At 38.8% G+C, this 18641-nt stretch overlaps 2 protein-coding genes and 1 pseudogene across 6 annotated transcripts in view; all 3 read left to right on the plus strand.

The window, feature by feature from the left end:
* The first annotated feature begins 1106 nt into the window (after positions 1-1106).
* Positions 1107-1466, plus strand: LOC109503043 (40S ribosomal protein S28-like). Its single transcript, XM_045033665.1, has one exon. The coding sequence runs from the start codon at positions 1182-1184 to the stop codon at positions 1464-1466; it is 285 nt and encodes a 94-aa protein (XP_044889600.1). The 5' UTR covers positions 1107-1181.
* A 1198-nt stretch (positions 1467-2664) lies between these two features.
* Positions 2665-3506, plus strand: LOC109502692 (annotated as a pseudogene).
* A 12666-nt stretch (positions 3507-16172) lies between these two features.
* The window catches only part of RIF1 (replication timing regulatory factor 1), a 74154-nt gene continuing 71685 nt past the window's right edge, over positions 16173-18641 (plus strand). For 4 of the 5 annotated variants that reach the window (XM_023259316.2, XM_023259319.2, XM_023259318.2 and 1 more), the window contains exons 1-3: positions 16173-16333; positions 16710-16823; positions 17600-17678. In XM_023259316.2, coding sequence (XP_023115084.1) covers positions 16720-16823; positions 17600-17678 — 183 coding nt within the window. In that variant the 5' untranslated portion in view covers positions 16173-16333; positions 16710-16719. The other variant, XM_023259317.2, reaches the window with a different exon arrangement.

The raw sequence follows: 18641 nt of genomic DNA on the forward strand, positions 1-18641 counted from the left end.
AAACAAAGAGAAGAAAAAACTACAAAACAGAAAAACTACAAAACAACCATAAAACAGGTAACAAAATGATACAACTACATACCTATCAACGATTACTTTGAATATAAATGGACTAAAAGCTCCAATCAAAAGACAATGGGTGATGGAATGGATAAAAAAAAAAAATCAAAAAGACCCATCTATATGCTACCTATAAGAGACTCATTTCAGACCTAAAGACAAGTGTATATTAAAAGTGAAAGGATGGAAAACCATTTATCACGCAAATGGAAGTGGAACGAAAGCTGGGGTAACAATATTTGTACCAAACTAAATAGACTTTAAAACAAAGACTGTAATAAGGACAAAAAAGGACACTATATAATCATAAAGGGAATGATCCAACAAAACAACAATCCAACAATTACAACAAAAGATGTAACAATTGTAAATATTTATGCAACCAATATGGGAGCACCCAAATACATAAAGCAGCTAATAATAAACATAAGGAAAATAATCAATAGTAATACAAAATAATAGGGGCCTTTAACACCCCAAAGATCATCCAAACAGTAAATCAACAAGGAAATAGTGGCTTGAATGACAAATGGGACCAGATGGATCTAGCAGATATATTCAGAATATTCCATGCTAAAACAGCAGAATACATAGAATACATACTCTTTTCAAGTGCACATGAAACATTTTCCAGAATAGATCACATGTTTAGGCCAAAACCAAGTCTCAACAAATTCAAAGAGATTGAAGTCATACCATGCATCTTTTCTGGCCACAACACTTTGAAACTAGAAATTAACTCATAAGAAAAAATGTGTAAAGAACACAAATGCATGGAGGTTAAACAACATGCTACTGAACAATGAATGGATCAACTAAGAAATCAAAGAGGAAATCACAAAATACATGGAGACCAAAGAAAATGAAAACACAAAGGTCTAAAACCTTTTGGATGTAGCAAAAGCAGTTCCAAGAGGGAAGTTTATACCAATACAGGTCTACCTCAAAAGCAAGAAAAATCTCAAATAAACAACCCATCCTTCATATAAAGAGGCTAGAAAAAGAAGAACAAACAGTCCAGAACCAGTAGAAGGAAGGAAATAATTAGGAAATAATCTAAAAGATTAGAGCAAAAATATAAGAATTAGAAACTAAAAAAAGAAAACCAATAGAAGAGATCAATGAAACCAGGAGCTGGTTTTTTGAAAAAATCAACAAAATTGAGCTCTCCACCCAACGGCCACCCTGCCACCATCATGGACACAAGTTGTGTGCAGCCCTTCAAGCTGGCTAGGGTCACCAAAGTGCTGGGCAGGACCAGTTCTCAGGGACAGTGCACACAGGTGCCTGTGGAGTTCATGGACTACACGAGCTACTCTATCTTCTGCAATTTGAAAGGCCCCAAGCATGAGGGCAACATTCTCACCCTTTTGGAGTCAGAGCAAGAAGCTCGGAGGTTGTGCTGAACTTGTGGCTAGGTTCTTGATGTCTGGATCAACCATTCAGCTCACAGGGATGATCTGTAATTGTTAATAAAGTATTTATACTGTATGTTTAAAAAAAAAGCAAAGAAAAGATCAACAAAATTGATAGACCTTTAGCCATGCTCAGAAAAGAGAGAGAGAGAGAGAGAGAGAGAGACGGAAGACCCAAATAAACAAAATCAGATATGAAGGAGGAGAAATAATAACACCACATAAATACAAAGGAATATAAGAGAATATTATGAAAAGTTATATGCTAACAAATTGGACAACCTAGAAGAAATGGATACATTCCTAGAAACATATAATCTCCCAAAACTGAATCAGGAAGAAACGGAAAATTTGAACAGACCATCTACAAGCAATGAAATTGAATCAGTAATTTAAAAACTCCCAACAAACAAAAGTCCAAGGTCAAATGGTTTCACAGGTAAACTCTACCAAACTATTAAAGGAGAGTTAATACCTATTCTTCTCAAATGATTCCAAAAAATAGAAGAAAAAGGAAAGCTTCCAAATTCATTCTATGAGGCCAGCATTACCCTGATTCCAAAATCAGATAAAGACACACACACACACACACACACACACACACACACACACACACACACACAAAGAGAACTACAGGCCAATATCTATGATGAACATAGATGCAAAATTCCTCAACAAAATACTAGCAAAGCAAATCCAACAATACATTAAAATAACCATTCACCAGGATCAAGTGGGATTTACTCCTGGGATGCAAGCGTGGTTCAATATGAACAAATCAATCAACGTGATACATCACATCAACAAGAGGACGATAAAAACCACACGATAATTTTAATAGATGCAGAAAAAGCATTTAACAAGAAGCAAATTATTCTCTAAGGTTACTTTTTAAAAAAATTACTTTAAAAATTACTTTTTTTTTTTTACTAACAATTTAATATACCCTAGAAAGGATCTTAGTTCCATTATTTGAATAATTTGGCTTTTGGTAAGAAATTGGATTTTATAAGAGATACAAGATGATATTTTATATATTAAGCCTAATATATATATTTTTTATTTTTAATATAAAACTGTCAACAAACGATGTTGAGTTGAGATTTGGTAGGATAGCATCGAAAGTTCTGTTCTAGGGGCTGGGGCTGGGCTGGAGCTAAGAGGGAGAGCACCTGCCTCAGCTCTGAGCCCCACCCATGGTGCAAGACAACAACTCCTGGAAGATCCAGTTCATAGTCCTGCTGCTGGAGTTGCCCATTGACCCCAAGCTGGTAGAGCAGATTCTCAGGCACCGCCCCACCTCTGCCACCCTCATGCTGACCAGTGACCAGTCATCCCCAGAGATAGATGAAGACTGGATCCCCAACCTTCCTCTCAAGTCCATTTTGGCCATCTCTCCACAGCATTGGAAGAAGGTGAGGAGGACCACATCCACAATGAAAAATCCATCCCTAAAACTCAGGAGAGGGGCAGAGAGAAACCCATCACAGAGGAACCCTCAACCCATATATCACCATTGGATTCCCAGAGAGCCAACTTGATCTCAGAGTGAAGAAGGTATTCCAGAATCAAGGCTGCAGTTGGGAATGCAGACACTGGATTTGTTTCTTTTTCTTCACTTTTGGGAAAAATCTCATTTTTAAAAAGTGATAAATTTGGTGCTAAAAACAACAAAACCAACCAAACAACAACAAAAAGTTCTGATCATGGAAATCTTGAATTACAGAAACACAAGTATGGGGTTCTCCTCTATGGGGTAGGGTTATGAAGTTGCTACAACAGTATTTGGTTATATACAGAGAAAATAATGATAATTCATAATTAGTTAATAAGTAAAAAATATTGAGTGGTTTCTGCTAGCCACAGTGATTTATCATGTGTAGCAACATAGACTTAAAGTCTAATATGAGATCTGAGGCTAGTTTGACATATTTGTTGAAGCTTGTAATTGCTCTGGGACAAGGAGGTGTATTTATTTTGTTTCTCTACTGCCCTCCCCCAACAACTCCATCCACCTGCTCCATATTTTACTTTTTTTTTTTAATGTTTATTTATTTTTGAAAGACAGCGAGAGACAGAGCATGAGTGGGAGAGGGGCAGAGAGAGAGGGAGACACAGAATCCAAAGCAGGCTCCAGGCTCTGAGCTGTCAGCACAAAGCCTGACGTGGGGCTTGAGCCCCTGAACCATGAGATCATGACCCAAGCTGAAGTTGGATGCTCAACCAACTGAGCCACCCAGGTGCCCCTTGCCTCTTCTTTAAGGGATAGGTTTTATAGGCAATGTTTTCCTAATGAGTTAAGATCCATAGAGCATGGTCTAACATGTACATGCTTGCTTGTACAAAAAGAAAGATTTATATAAATCAAGGAAAAAAATCAATCTGTAATCTTATAGGCTCTGCTCCTAGTTAAAATGCCTAGTCTGTGGAGTCTTTCATCCATAGGAATTCTGGAACCATAGCTATTTGGGGGGTAGTTTCCTAAATTATATATAGTATATGAATTCTCATATCAAGATGTACTATAATCTAATTGTGTATAAGAGCTGCTGTATATTTTTCTCTAAAAGTAAATCTTACTTATTACGTTTGTAAGTGTTTTGATTAGAGATCCCGAACACCACCTCCAGGTACAATGATTCACTAGGATGACCCATAGGCTAAAGAGTATAGGCAAGAGTATAGGCAATATACTGTTTAGAACAAAATCAGTAAAGAGAAAAGGCACCAGGACATATTCTTGGAGAAACTGGACGCAAGCTTCCAAGGGTCCTCTCCCAGTGAAGTTACACAAGACATGCTTAATTCTCATAGCAACGAGTTGTGACAAACATGTGCCATGTTGCCAAACATGGAAGTTCATTAAAGATTCAGTGCCTGGGGTTCTACTGGGGGCTAATTGTGTAGGCACCCTCTACCTGGCACATACCCAAATTCCACACTCAAAAAGAAGAGCAAGTATTCAGTAAAAAGCATATTATTCATACAAAAAATTCAGTAAGCCACCTTTATCAGTTAATGTAGGGAACCTTCCCAAAACCTAAGTTCCCAGATACCAGCTAAGAGCCAATCTCGCAAACGTGCCTTTTCAAGGATAGCAGTTCAGGCCTGCTATGTTGACTATTTTCTGTACAATACTGCACCACAGAGAATAAAGAATATTCTTCTGATAATGATCTCAAAATAACAATTATAGCTTAGACATTGAATTGTTAAGGATTTTGACTACTTGAGTGGTTCTATTAAACCAAAGAAAATAAAGTTTATCTCTCCTCAATTCTTTCATAATTTACTGTATATATTCAACTTGATCTTTTTTTTTTTTTAAACAATCTGGCACTGTCATTTTATGTTAATAAAAATTGTTTTCTTCAGGTGCCTGGGTGGCTTAGTTGGTTGAGCGTCCATCTCTTTATTTCAGCTCAGGTCATGATCCCAGAGTCCTGGGATCCAGCCCCCGTCAGGCTCTGCACTGATCATGGGGCATTCTTAGTATTCTCTCTCTCTCTCTTTTCCTGCTCTCTCTTTTCTCCACTGCTCTCTCTAACTAAAATAAAGAGTCCTAGGATTCAGCCCGCCCCCACCCGACCATGCCATCAGGTTCTGCATTGAGCATGGGGCATTTTTAGGATTCTCTCTTCCTCTGTCCCTCCCCCGCTTTCTCTCTCAAACTAAAATAATAAATTTTTTTGTTCTTTTCTCATGAAAAGTCCATTTGTCTTTCTTTTTCCTTTTTAGACAACTTTAAATTTTTGCTCTGCTATAGAGGTGAAACTAATGTTAGATAGAGTGATAAACAGGAAAGCAATTTTTTTCCCCTTGGGAATTGGAAAAAGGACTGGGGATTGTTGAGTACTCTTATGTACCTTGCAGCTACCTGTATCACTGGACAGATTTGTGGACAGTTGTCCTGTTTTCACACCAGTGTGGTATGTAATTTGTTTAATGGCCCTTCTGCTCATTATGTTTATAAATATTCTTGTGTATAGGCTCCCACATCTTAGAAAACAGAGACGTTTTGGGTTATTTCACCTTGAGAGCCATAGATGTATTGATTTCTATCTTTTTGTTTTTAATGCTTATTTATTTATTTTTGAGAGACAGAGGAGAGTGACTCAGGGCTTGATCCCAGGAACTGTGAGATCATGACCTGAGCAAAAATCAAAAGTTGGATGCTCAACTGACTGAGTCACCCAGGTGCCTCTATAGCTTGTTTTTAAAGCTATCTCAAAATATTGAGCCACAGATTATTTTCTAAACTGGCAATCTCACACATTCAAATTAATTTATTTTTTATTAAGTCCTCTAATTTAGGTGTAAGCCCACTTATAAAAATAGAAGACAAGCCTCCTTTCACTTCAGATACTGAATCTAAAATAGATGGGGCGCCTGGGTGGCTCAGTCGGTTGAGCGTCCGACTTCAGCTCAGGTCACGATATCACGGTTCGTGAGTTCGAGCCCCGCGTCAGGCTCTGGGCTGATGGCTCAGAGCCTGGAGCCTGCTTCAGATTCTGTGTCTCCCTCTCTCTCTGCCCCTCCCCCATTCATGCTCTGTCTCTCTCTGTCTCAAAAATAAATAAACATTAAAAAAATTAAAAAAAATAAATAAAAATAAATAAAATAAAATAGAGTACTGTTTGAAAGTTTCTTGAAGTATATTTTGTATTTTTACTTAACTTTTTAAATCTTTATCTAGTCTATCTTTAAAGGAAAGGCTTCTATAATTGCTTTACATAGTGTATTTTTTTTTCAAATTTATTTATTTATTTTGAGAGAGAAAGGGAGAAAGTGCATGTATGAGCATAAGTTGGGGAGGTTAGAGAGAGAGGAGAGAGAGAATTCCAAGCAGGCTCCACATGCTGTCAGCACAAAGCCTGACACAAGGCTTGAACCCACGAACCTCAAGACCACGACCTGAGCCAAAATCAAGAGTCGGGTGCTCAACCAACTTAGCTAGCTAGGCACTTTGTTTTTTTTTAATTTTTTTTTAATTGTTGTTATTTTATTTTATTTTTAATTTTTTGAGAGAGAGAAAGAAAGTGCGCATGTGCATGTGGTGTATTTTGTTGTTGTTGTTATATTTGAAAGTTTTTCACAGCTACATTTTTAAAATCAACTCTTTCATGCCTTACTGATTTTAGACATTTTTCCCTTTAAGTTATAGTTGGGACAGATCTATAGTCCAGAATAATAAGCATCTATAAAGCATCCTGGATTCTGTAGTAAAATTTTGTATATCTTTGAAGATTAGGGAGTTCTTTAATTATAACCCCTAATTTGGCTTTGGACCAGGATTTTAATTTAACTTCAAATATCCACCAACGTATAAATGGATAAACAAAAAGTGGTATAACCATTCAATAGAATATTATTTAGCAATTAGAAAGAATGAAGTACTGATACATACTCTGACATGGGTAAACCTAGAAAACAAAATGCTAAGTACCAGAAGCCAGTCACAAGAGGTCACATATTATGGTTCCATTTATATAAAATGTCCAGGACAGGCACGTCTATAGAGACAGAAAGTAAATTAGTGGTTACTTGGGGATGGATGGAGTGGTATTAGGTGGAGAAGGAGGTGACAGTTAAAAAGTACAAAGATTTTTTGTTTGAGGTGATGAAAATTATCTAAAATGGATTTCAGTGATGGTTGTACAACTCCTATGAATATACTGAAAACCACTTAAATGTACACTTCAAATGGGTAAATTGTACAGAATGTGAATTATCTCAATAAAACTGTTAGAAAAAAGAATAAATGAAAGGCATGCCATCTACTTCACATAAGAGACTAAATATAAAGAGTTGCTCAAATTCATAATCAGAAAAGTGCAGATCAAGACCACAGTGAGATATTTTACACAGTGTGATTGGTTCAAATTAAAACTATCAAGTATTAGAAAAAATGTGGATCAATGAGATTTTTTATAAAATTGCCTTGTGGGATTATAAACTGGGAACACCACTTTAGAAAACAAGTTGCCATAGCCTTATAAAGTTAAATGTTCTCACGTACAGAAATTCGACTACTAAATATATACCAATAGAAAGAACTTTCTGATGATACTGGGAGTGGTATTAACAAATGTGATGTTTGGTAATGTATAATGAAATTGATCAAGATTTGGAACAGCCATATAACTCAATGACTTAATACTTTTCAAATGACCAATGCATACTGATACAAAGTCATGCATGAGCAAAAGACTGATTCAAAATTCAAGACAGACCAATGTATTTTAATGTAACAGCCTATAAAAAGTTCATTAATATGATTTCAGATTCCATATTGCAATTAATCTTTTTTTTAAATTAGTCTTCACACCCAATGTGGGGCCCAATGCAAGGTCCAACATGGGGCCCAACATGGGGCCTGAACTCACAACCTGAGCTAAGCTCTGGAGTCAAATACTTTAACCAACTGAGCCACCCAGAAGCCTACACTGCAATTAATCTTTAAGAAACTATTATTTATCAAGTTCCAGTGTTACATCAAAGAAGAATATCCACAATTGTCTGTAAAAGATATTAAAATACTGCTCTCTCTTCTAACTACATACTTGTTCCAGGATGGGTTTTCTTCCTATTCTTCAAAAAAGCAACATAGCACAATAAATTAAAGGCATAAGCCTTTATGAGAACTCAGCTGTCTTCTATTTAGTCCTACAAAAAAGTAAAACATTCCATGTTTCTATTTTTTTTCATAAAACCTTGTTATTTATCATTATATATAATGTTTATGTTAACATACAATGGGTTCACTATTTTTTTTAAAAATTTTTAATGCTTATTTTATTTATTTATTTTTATTATTTTTTAAACATTTATTTATTTTTGAGACAGAGAGAGACAAAGCATGAACAGGGGAGGGTCAGAGAGAGAGGGAGACACAGAATCTGAAACAGGCTCCAGGCTCTGAGCTGTCAGCACAGAGCCCGACACGGGCTCGAACTCACAGACCACAAGATCATGACCTGAACTAAAGTTGGCCGCTTTACCGACTGAGCCACCCAGGTGCCCCAATGCTTATTTTATTTTTAAGAGAGAAAGACAGAGCATGAGCAGGGTAGGGGCCGAGAGAGAAAGACACAGAATCTGAAACAGGCTTCAGGCTCTGAGCTCACAGCACAGAGCCTGATGTGGGGCTCAAACTCTGAACCATGAAATCATGATCTGAGCAGAAGTCAGACACTTAACCGACTGAGCCACCCAAGCGTCCCAGTTTTGGTTTATTTTTATAGAATATGTTTCATTACGGTTTTTCTGATTTTTTCCTCATGGATAGATTCAGGTTATGAATTTTTAACAGGCATACCATATCAGTCTGTACCAGTTTTGATGGTTTTCACAGGTGTCTCCACTGTAAAGTTACCATTTGTTTCTTCTTACTTGATAAGTGTCTTAAGGGGAGATATTTTGAGACTGTTCCCCATCAGACTTTTGCTCAGTGGTTTTATTTTATTTTTTAACGTTTATTTTTCAGAGAGACAGAGCAGGAGCAGGGGAGGGGCAAAGAGAGAAAGAGACACAGAATCTGAAGCAGGCTCCAGGCTCTGAGCTGTCAGCACAGAGCCGAATGCAGGGCTCGCACCCACAAACTGTGAGATCATGACTTGACCTGAAGTTGGATGCTTAACCAACTGAGCCACTCAGGCGCTGCATTGTTAAATGGTTTTAGTACCTACTGATGATTATTGCCCAAATCAATTATTACAATCATGGTTGCAAAATGGTGATTTCCTAACTCTGCCATTCCTTCTCTGATATATATATACATACATAAACACACACACACACACACACACACACACACATATATACATATACATATGCATGTATATATATATTTATTATTTATTCCTTCTGTAATATATATAAATATAAATTTATTTATTTATTTTTGCATTTACTTATTTATATATTTTAGTATCACTAGGGGCTCATAGATTCTTTTTTTATTTAATAGTTTATAATCTATCATTCCAGATTCAGTCATGGGAGCCCTTCAAGCTGTCTCTGGGGTCTTTTAACATGTTTCCTAACTTTTTAAGCACTTGTTTGTTTTCTGACACAAAAAGATGTTCCAGGCTCTTATACATTTTTCAGCCCCAGCCCTAGAATTAGCTATTTATCTAAGAAAATCTGGTTCCTTTTAGTGAAACTTTCTTTCCATCAAATATATTTTGGAAAGCACTATATATTAGCACATAGAGAGTTGTATAGTATTTTATGGTATAGATGTGCCATAATCTATTTAGCATTGGTTTTGTCTAAAAAAAATTTTTTTTTTACAAACAACTCTGCAATGAACAAAAGTCTTCATAGTTTATTTTACACATGAGTGAGTACACTTGTAGGGTAATCATTTAGAAGTGGAATTTCTGCATCAAAACTTTGAGAACTTGGGGCACCTGGGTGGCTCAGTCGGTTAAGCATCGGACTTCGGCTCAGGTCATGATCTCGCAGTCTGTGAGTTCAAGCCCTGGGTCAGGCTGTGTGCTGACAGCTCAGGGCCTGGAGCCTGCTTCAGATTCTGTGTCTCCCTCTCTCTGTGACCCTCCTCCGTTCATGCTCTGTCTCTCTCTGTCTCAAAAATAAATAAACGTTAAAAAAAATTTTTTTTTGATAAAAAAAACAACTTTGAGAACTTAAAATTTTGATAAATACCACAAATTGTCCTTCCTGGAGGTTGTACCAATTTGTATTTCCACTAGTATCATATGAGAGCAGACAACCAAGCTTACAAATAAAAATTCTGTTTTATCCATACTACACTTAGGGGATTTAAAATTGTCAGTTATATTAATTTAATAGACTAGACAGTTTAAGAAAAATTTCCTTAACCCAGTGATCAAGAAAAATAGAACCTTTAATCCTGCCATGACTACTCCTGGTGATGAATTAAAAATGGATTAATTTTCTAAATTTGTAATTATGTTCTTTGTCCAGAAAGGCCTGAAGCATAACAATGAGTCACTTTCCCTTTTGGCTCCTCAAAGCTGTCAGTTTCAATTATTTTTGTAGTTCTTGAGCTTATAAAAGACTTTTGTTTTTCTCCATGAATGTTTTGAGACATAGGCAAAGGATTTCTGCTATAAAAGTTAAAGAAAATTTGTGCATTGTACACAGTAGGAATCTCAGATTTGATGCTAAAAAGAATCATTTGGGGTACATATTAAAAATGTAGATTATGGGGCTTGTCCTGGAACTTCTGGTTCAGTAGCTCTGAGAGGTATGGTCCAGATATTTGCATATAAAGAAGCTCCCCGGGGATTTTGATGCACTGATTCTGGAATCACACTTCAAGATATACAACATTAAGTTATTGCTGATGGCTATAGTCACATTATTTTAATGTGGACTAGGAAACCACTTTAAATGAAAATAGGGTTTGGGTTTTGGGATTTGGGGTTTTCTTTTTTTTTTTTTTAATTTTTTTTTTTAATTTTTTTTTTCAACGTTTATTTATTTTTAGGACAGAGAGAGACAGAGCATGAACGGGGGAGGGGCAGAGAGAGAGGGAGACACAGAATCGGAAACAGGCTCCAGGCTCCAAGCCATCAGCCCAGAGCCTGACGCGGGGCTTGAACTCCCGGACCGCGAGATCGTGACCTGGCTGAAGTCGGACGCTTAACCGACTGCGCCACCCAGGCGCCCCTGGGGTTTTCTTTTTGGAAGCATTTGTGGTTTTATACATGTTGTCTTACTTGAATCCGAGAAACTAATGAATCTCTGGCTAACATTTTCTGAATATTTATAACATGTACCCAGTCATTGTTGAGGCAGTTTCTGTCTATGAACTTACCTATACCTCAGATACCTATGAGGTAAGTGCAATTAGTCCCATTTTACAGATAAAGAAATTGAGGTACAAGAGGTTGAGTAACTTGACAATGCCACACAGCAAAGATTCAAACCTTATTAACTGGACTCCAGGTTTAGCCCTTATACTATGTTGCCTCTCTTCATTTGAACTCAAAGGGGCTCAATTTTCTCATCTAAAAAAGAGTTGGTTTGGTCATAAATAGTAGAAACTCTTTGCCCAGCTCAGTGGGAAGATTAAAGCTTAGAACCTCTTGGTTATTACGATTTGATAACATTGTGGGATAAGTCTGAATGTAAGGGTAACAGATTTCAGGCTAGTCACAGGTCACTGGGCATTATTAGCTGTGTGTATTTACTGTATATGAACTAGCTGATGGGATAAAATAATCTTTAAAAACCTTTTTTTTTTTTTTCATGTGTTACCTGTTGCAAAGTCCATCAGGGGATCGATTGAAAACGCGGAAATTAAAAAACCTCAAAGTGGAGCTTTCTTTAAATAAATTCTGTAAAATAGTTACCATGGTAGGTAACATTTCAAATGTCGCCCAGAACTCTTATACTCCACAATTTTTATTTTTATTTATTATTATTTTTTAAAGTTTATTTATTTTATTTATTTTGAAAGAGAGAGCACAAGCAGGGAAGTGGCAGAGAGAGAGAGAATCCCAAGTAGGCTCCACACTGTCAGCACAGAGCCCAACACATGGCTTGAATTCACGATCATGACCTGAGCCTAAATCAAGAGTTAGATGCTCATCTGACTGAGTCATCCAGGCACCCCAAGTCCACAATTTTTAAATGATGAAAATTAAACTAATGAATACATTTCAGAAAAAAAATTGCAAAACTTTTAATTAGTATATTCATGTATTCGTGTAATAAGCACTTATTAAATACTATGTGCTAGCATTTATGCTAGACACTGGGCAACAATAGTTACCATTTACTGAATTTTGATGTTGGTATTTTTCTTCTCATTTTATTGTTGAAGACATGGTGAAGTTAAGCATCTTTCTGGAAGATCTCAAGTCACACAGTGGCAGCACCAGTATTTGAATCCTCATCTATTTTGTTCCAAAGCTGGCCCACTGCATTAACTCTAGTAATTTGGATTACAGATGGATACTTCACTAAATGAATTACTATAGGGGTCCTGTAAATAGTGAGCATCCATAGGACTCTTTATATTGAATTCTTACCATGTTCAAGAATAAATCTACTATGAAAACCACACCACCACAGTGGTTTATGCAGGGGAGATCTCATTAAATATTGATGAATGAATGTAACTTAAGTAGGTTAGCTCTAGAGTTACTATGACTACATTAAAGTTCTCTATTTTACTAGGTAAGCTTCACATTGCTTATTTGTAAATTCAAGCAAAGTACTTTTTTGTCTTAAAACCACTGGGAAGAATAAAAGAGATACTGTCCAGGTAACACCTAGCACTCAATAAAAAGCAGTTGAAAAGCATGCTATAATCTTGAAATGATTATGTTAAGGTCATAAATTGAGACCCTAGGTAGATATTAGGTGGACAGGTCTAAGAATTATTAGATAGAAAGAATCATAAGGACTACTGGGGGCAAGTAGGAAAAAGGAGTCATTGAGAGACCTACGATTATAGGGTTGATATCTGCTGAGTAATGATGTGGTTAAAGACAGAAATTGTGAAGTTAGAAGCAATACTGGATTGTGCAAGGTGCAAGGTGCAAGGCTTTTCATGATCTTCTGAGGACAAAAAGAGATGCAGGATTTGAATAAGCAAAGAAGATAGAAATTGTATATTAGCTAAATGATTAAATGAAAAGACGGATGAATTAATACATAAAAAATTAATTCAGAATGGGGCGCCTGGGTGGTTCAGTTGGTTAAGCCTCCGACTTCAGCTCAGGTCATGATCTCACAGTCGTTGAGTTCAAGCCCCGTGTCGGGCTCTGTGCTGACAGCTCGGAACTGGGAGCCTGCTTCGGATTCTGTGTCTCCCCCTCTTTCTGCCCCTCCCTTACTTATGATCTGTCTCTCTCTGTCTCAAAAATAAATAAAAACATTTAAAAAAATTTTTTAAATAAAAAAAATTAATTCAGAATGTACTTATTGGGTGCCAGGTACTACGAACTTATTGCCTAGCAAGACAAGATTCATGGTGGTAGTTTTAGAATTTCTATAAAAGAGAAGCTCGGGGATAGTAATCTCATTTGGAAGGGTGTGGAGAGAGGGTTATGGGTGGGGAAGGGGATTTGTCTTAATGACTCTGTAATCTCTTAGCACTTTAGCTGAGGTCTGAGAAAATACCAAAAAAGAGGGAGGGACACTGATTCAGATTAGGCTAGAACAATTGTCCTAAGACCAACCCTCAACTCTGCCACTGCAGACATATAAGGCAGACATATATAAACAATAATAAATTACCAAGATACTTATTTCAACAGATTTCTGAATAAAGAGCTATGTCAGCATGGAGGTGCAAGCATTTACTTTTCCTCGGGGGAAGAGTAGATAAGGGAAGGATTTAATAAAAAGTTGTGATTTTAATACACCCTTGTTTATTACACTTGAAAAAGGGAATTAATGTTCTAAACACTAGGAACAACACAGATCTTCAAAGACAGAATAGAGACCCTGCAGACTGTTTCGAACTTGGCTGAAGTGGAGGTAAGGCTGGATATGAAGTGTTAGCAGTGGCCCAATCATCATAGACTTCCATGTTTTGAAATTCATCCTATAGTTTTTTAAAAAAAAATCTTTTAATGTTTATTTATTTTTAGGAGAGAGAGAGAGAGGGAGAGAGAGAGAGAGCATGCACATGTGTGCAGGAGCAGGGGAGGGGCAGAGAGAGAGGGAGACACAGAATCTGAAGCAGGCTCCAGGTTCTGAGCTGTCAGCACAGAGCCCGACATGGGACCCAAACTCACAAACTTGAGATCATGACCTGAGTTGAAGTCAGATACTTAACTGACTGAGCCACCCAGGCGCCCCCTGAAATTTATCCTATGATTGATGGGAACCACTGAAGGATTTCAGTCACTGGCAGTGACAATGATAAAATGCTACCAAACATTTTACTAAGATCAAAGGACTATGCATTTGAAAGAGGTACGAGCAACATGACCACCCCAACCTCTTCTTTGTGGTCCCTATACTCAAGGAATTTACATTCTCATGGGGAGAGATAGACAATAAAAAATAGACATATGATACAATATCAGGTAGTGATAAGTGCTGGAAGAATAAAGCAGAGGAAGGCATAAAAGGATTGGGCGGAGGTATTTGTCTTAAGGCAAACTCAATGTTCTTTTCACTAATCTCATCTCATAGTCACATTAAAAAAATTGGTTTCAAGTCCTCTCTCTTTCCAACACAACAACTCTACTATACTGAAATCTTAATGTTGTGAACCTAACCATGTATTTCATTTATTGTCTAATAATCCCTTTACTTTCTTCAGTATCTGTGTTGTCTTGCCAAAGCCCAGAAAATGAGGAACAAATTCCTCTGAAGGTTATAGAACTCATTATCACGCTGCACTGAAAACCTTTCTCTACCATTTCTTCTATAGTGTCTCTACATTTCACCCAGACACAAGTCTTCACAATTTTTTAAGCCCTCAATTTCTGTAGTTTGGCTCACAAGATCTGTTTATGTCTCCTTCCCTTTCTTCTTTCATTTTTTTGCTTAAGAAACATGCTCTGTATTGAGCACTTAGTTTGGCAGACACTTGGCTAGGAACAGAGAAGGGCAAAAGGCAGTCCTGACCTCTGGAGCTGATAGCTGTGCTCAGGGTAAGAGGAGACTTTCGGGGTAGGGGATCTGAAACCTGTTAAGCTGAAGTGGACGAACCACTTGCTGTTGGGCCTTAGATGCCCGGGTTGAAGTTGATACAATCCTGGGTGATATCGACAGTGCTCAGAGGCCTAAGATAAGGGGAGCAGCATATTAATTGTTCGTCAAGGGTTTCCAGTCCTTTCTCCAAGTGCGAAGTCCTGGCCAACCTCCCGCCCTTCGACACCTGGGGCCTAAATAAAGGAATGCAGATCCTCAGGAGCTACCTAAATCTACTGAATCACAATGTCTAAAGGTGGGGCCCAGAAATCTGCACTTTAATCATGAATATCCCCAGGCCATTGTTATGTACACTTAAAATTTGGAAACCCTAGGATTCTCCTACCTTTCATCACTTCACTTTCACCTGAAGTAGTTACAAACATCATTGCTATATTCTGGAGAAGGAAATTGAGGCATAGAAAGGTTGTTTAATTTGCTAACGTCACACAGAGCTAGGTTTTGAATATACAACAACCTAGATGCAGCTCCTAGTCTTTTTTGTTTTTAATTTTTTAAAAATGTTTATTTATTTTTGAGACAGAGAGAGACAGAGCATGAACGGGGGAGGATCAGAGAGAGAGGGAGACACAGAATCCGAAGCAGGCTTCAGGCTCTGAGCTGTCAGCAGAGCCGGACATGGGGCTCGAACTCACGGACCGTGAGATCATGACCTGAGCCGAAGTACGACGCTTAACCGACTGAGCCAGCCAGAAGCCCCGATGCAGCTCCTAGTCTTAAACATTACAATATGGTCCCATCTCCTCTTACTATATGATTTGTTGCTAATATTTCAAGAAGCACAGGGCTTGGAGTTTGAAAAGAGTCTGAAGGCCCACTAAGTTTAGTCTGATGAACTTCGGCGACTCACTCACAGTTTGAATTTCAAGTCCCTCGCCGTTTAAATTTAGGCCCTAACACCCCCACCTGCAAGATGCCCTGATGGGAGAGACTAAGCAGCCGACAGAGCAGGGAGGCGATCGATGATTTAGGCGCGCCGCTGCCTGTTGGATTGGCTCGAGGCTCTCCCGTCAGGCCTGCCCTGCTCCCGCGCGCTCGTGGGCCCGCCCCCGCTGCCATCTTGGTCTAGGCGGGAGCGAGCCGCACGCGAGAGTAAACAGCCCGAGCCGGGAAAGTCGAGTTCCGGCTGCGTCCGGGTGCCGCGGGGTAGCGGCGGAGAGGACGCAGTCCTGATCTTCGTACGTGGGGTAAATATTGGGTCACGGTGCTAGGCCGCGAGGAACCCTCAGTGAGGCTCACCCTCCGCCCCCTCGCGGCGAGGTGCCTTGCTCCCTGGGCTTCTCCCGCCCCCCGCGGGTCTCCTCCCACTGTTGAAAGCTGCCCGGGAAAGTGGTGGCGGGAGCGGGCCTGGGCCGGAGCGCAGCGTGGACCCGGCTGCGTGTTGCGAGGCTCAGGAGGAGGTTAGAGTCTTGGATTTGGGGGCCAGGGGCCAGGCATGTAGACGCAGTGGTGCAGTGAAGCTGGGGTCGGGCGCTCGGGTCTGGGGCCCGGACTCCGACCGAGCCACTGCGGGGCTGTTTCTGTCGGTCACTGGATTTTCTCCTTTTCCGGTTCGTGCCTCAGGGTGGCCGACATGACGGCCCCTGGTGCAAGCCCCCTGGCGCCGCTGTTGGAGACTTTGGAAGACCCTTCCGCCCCCCTTGGAGAGCAGACCGACGCTTACCTGACTCTGACCAGGTAAGGCCCGCTGGGGTTGGGGAGGAGATAGTTGCGGTGGGGCACGCAAAACAGTTTGTGTATTCTAGAAGTCTGCCTGCTATGAGGACGCCGGGGTCGTGGGCAAGGTGGGGGGTGGTGTTGCGTGCTAAGTGACGTCCCCGGTGTTGCTGCAGCGCTCAGGGCGTGTGTTTGGAATGAGGAAGCCCGCACGTGCGTCTCGCAGGCGAAGCATTTTTTTTTTTTTTTTTAAGTTGCATTAGAAGTGGGTGTGCTGGCGGGATGGTTTTCAGTGTAAGTTGCCCATGTATTTGGGGCAACGTGGCAACCCAGAATTGCTTTTTTAATAGGGAACAGTAACCTGGGTTTCATTTTTAATTGCAAATGCCTTGCAGTATTTTTTTCTTTGCAAATCGTATTTTGCTGAATTATCTGTAGTTATTTGGAAATGCTAACAATTGTAACAATTGGCACAAAACTATAAAGGCACAGTAAATTTCTAGTAAATTGGTAATTGGAGCTAGGTTTTCATGTTTCCTTTTCACATAGTGATACTGTCCAAATGTGTACACTTTGGATGCAAAAGTTATTCTTAGGGTTTTTTTCTGCGTTAATTTTGGACATTATTACATGATAAATTGTATATACAAGTATTAAGTATTTTAAGCACTGGACCAATCAAATTGGTAGAGTTCTAACAAATTGTAGAAAAGAGTATACAAGTGAGTATTTTAGGGAATAATTATAATTTCTTTTGTGTGTCATTTGCATAACCTTGTGTTCTTTCTGCTTTTAAGTCGAATGACTGGAGAAGATGGAAAAGAAGTCATTATGGAAATTGAGAGAAAACTTTCTCGGCTATTCAGAGTTTTAAAAGTATGTCTCTGTTTATTGAATGGTTTTTACTTTGTAGGAAAAAGATTTTACCAGCTAACTCATAAGAACTTTGTTGTTGTTTTTTATAATATTTATTTTTTCAGAGAGACAGTGATTGTGAGCGGGGGAGAGGGAGACACAGAATCCTAAGTAGGCTCCAGGCTCTGAACTCAGTACAGGGCTGCAACCCACCAACCGTGAGATCATGACCTGAGCCAAAGTCAGATGCTCAACTGACTGAGTCACCCAGGTGCCCCACTCAAAAGAGCTTTGAAATGAGAGGCGCCTGGGTGGCTCAGTCAGTGTAGCCTCTGATTCTTGATTTTGACTCAGGTCATAATCTCATGGTTCCTGAGTTCGAGTTGGGCTCCCAACTAACAGCTCGGAGCCTGCTTGGGATTCTCCCTCTCCTCTCTCTCTGCTTCTCCCTGCTCTCTCAGAATGAATAAATTCAAAAAAATTTTGAAATGAAACAAAAGCAGGATTATTTTGAGTACTTAATATGTATCAAGTACTTTTAAAATTAGTTTACATGTATTCTGCCACTTAATCCTCTATGTCCCTATGGAGGGTACTCCTTAATCCCCACTTTGTAGAAGAAATTGGTTTAACTTGCCTAACGTTGCCTATGGCTAAATAATCTAAAACCTGTGCTTTTAATTTGAAAGCAATTATCAGAGATTATTTCATGTTTTCTGCCATTTGCTAGGAGTACTTCTAAGTAAACAATTTCTGTAATTTTGTCTTTGTTTTGTGGGTAGCATTCATTTTTTTTTAATTTTTTTAAAGCCTTCATTCACCATCAGTTTTTGCCACTCTTGCCTGGTTAAAAAACTGTTATTGTTATCTTTTTTGCTTATTTTTCGGGAGGTGTTTAACATCAGACTGAGGACTTCTGTTGTTATCCTCACTTGAGTATACAGTGGCTTTGTGACTGCCCCTAACACCCAACTTCTGAATTCC

Source organism: Felis catus, chromosome C1 (assembly GCF_018350175.1).
Source record: "Felis catus isolate Fca126 chromosome C1, F.catus_Fca126_mat1.0, whole genome shotgun sequence".
Classification (NCBI taxonomy): Eukaryota; Metazoa; Chordata; class Mammalia; order Carnivora; family Felidae; genus Felis; species Felis catus.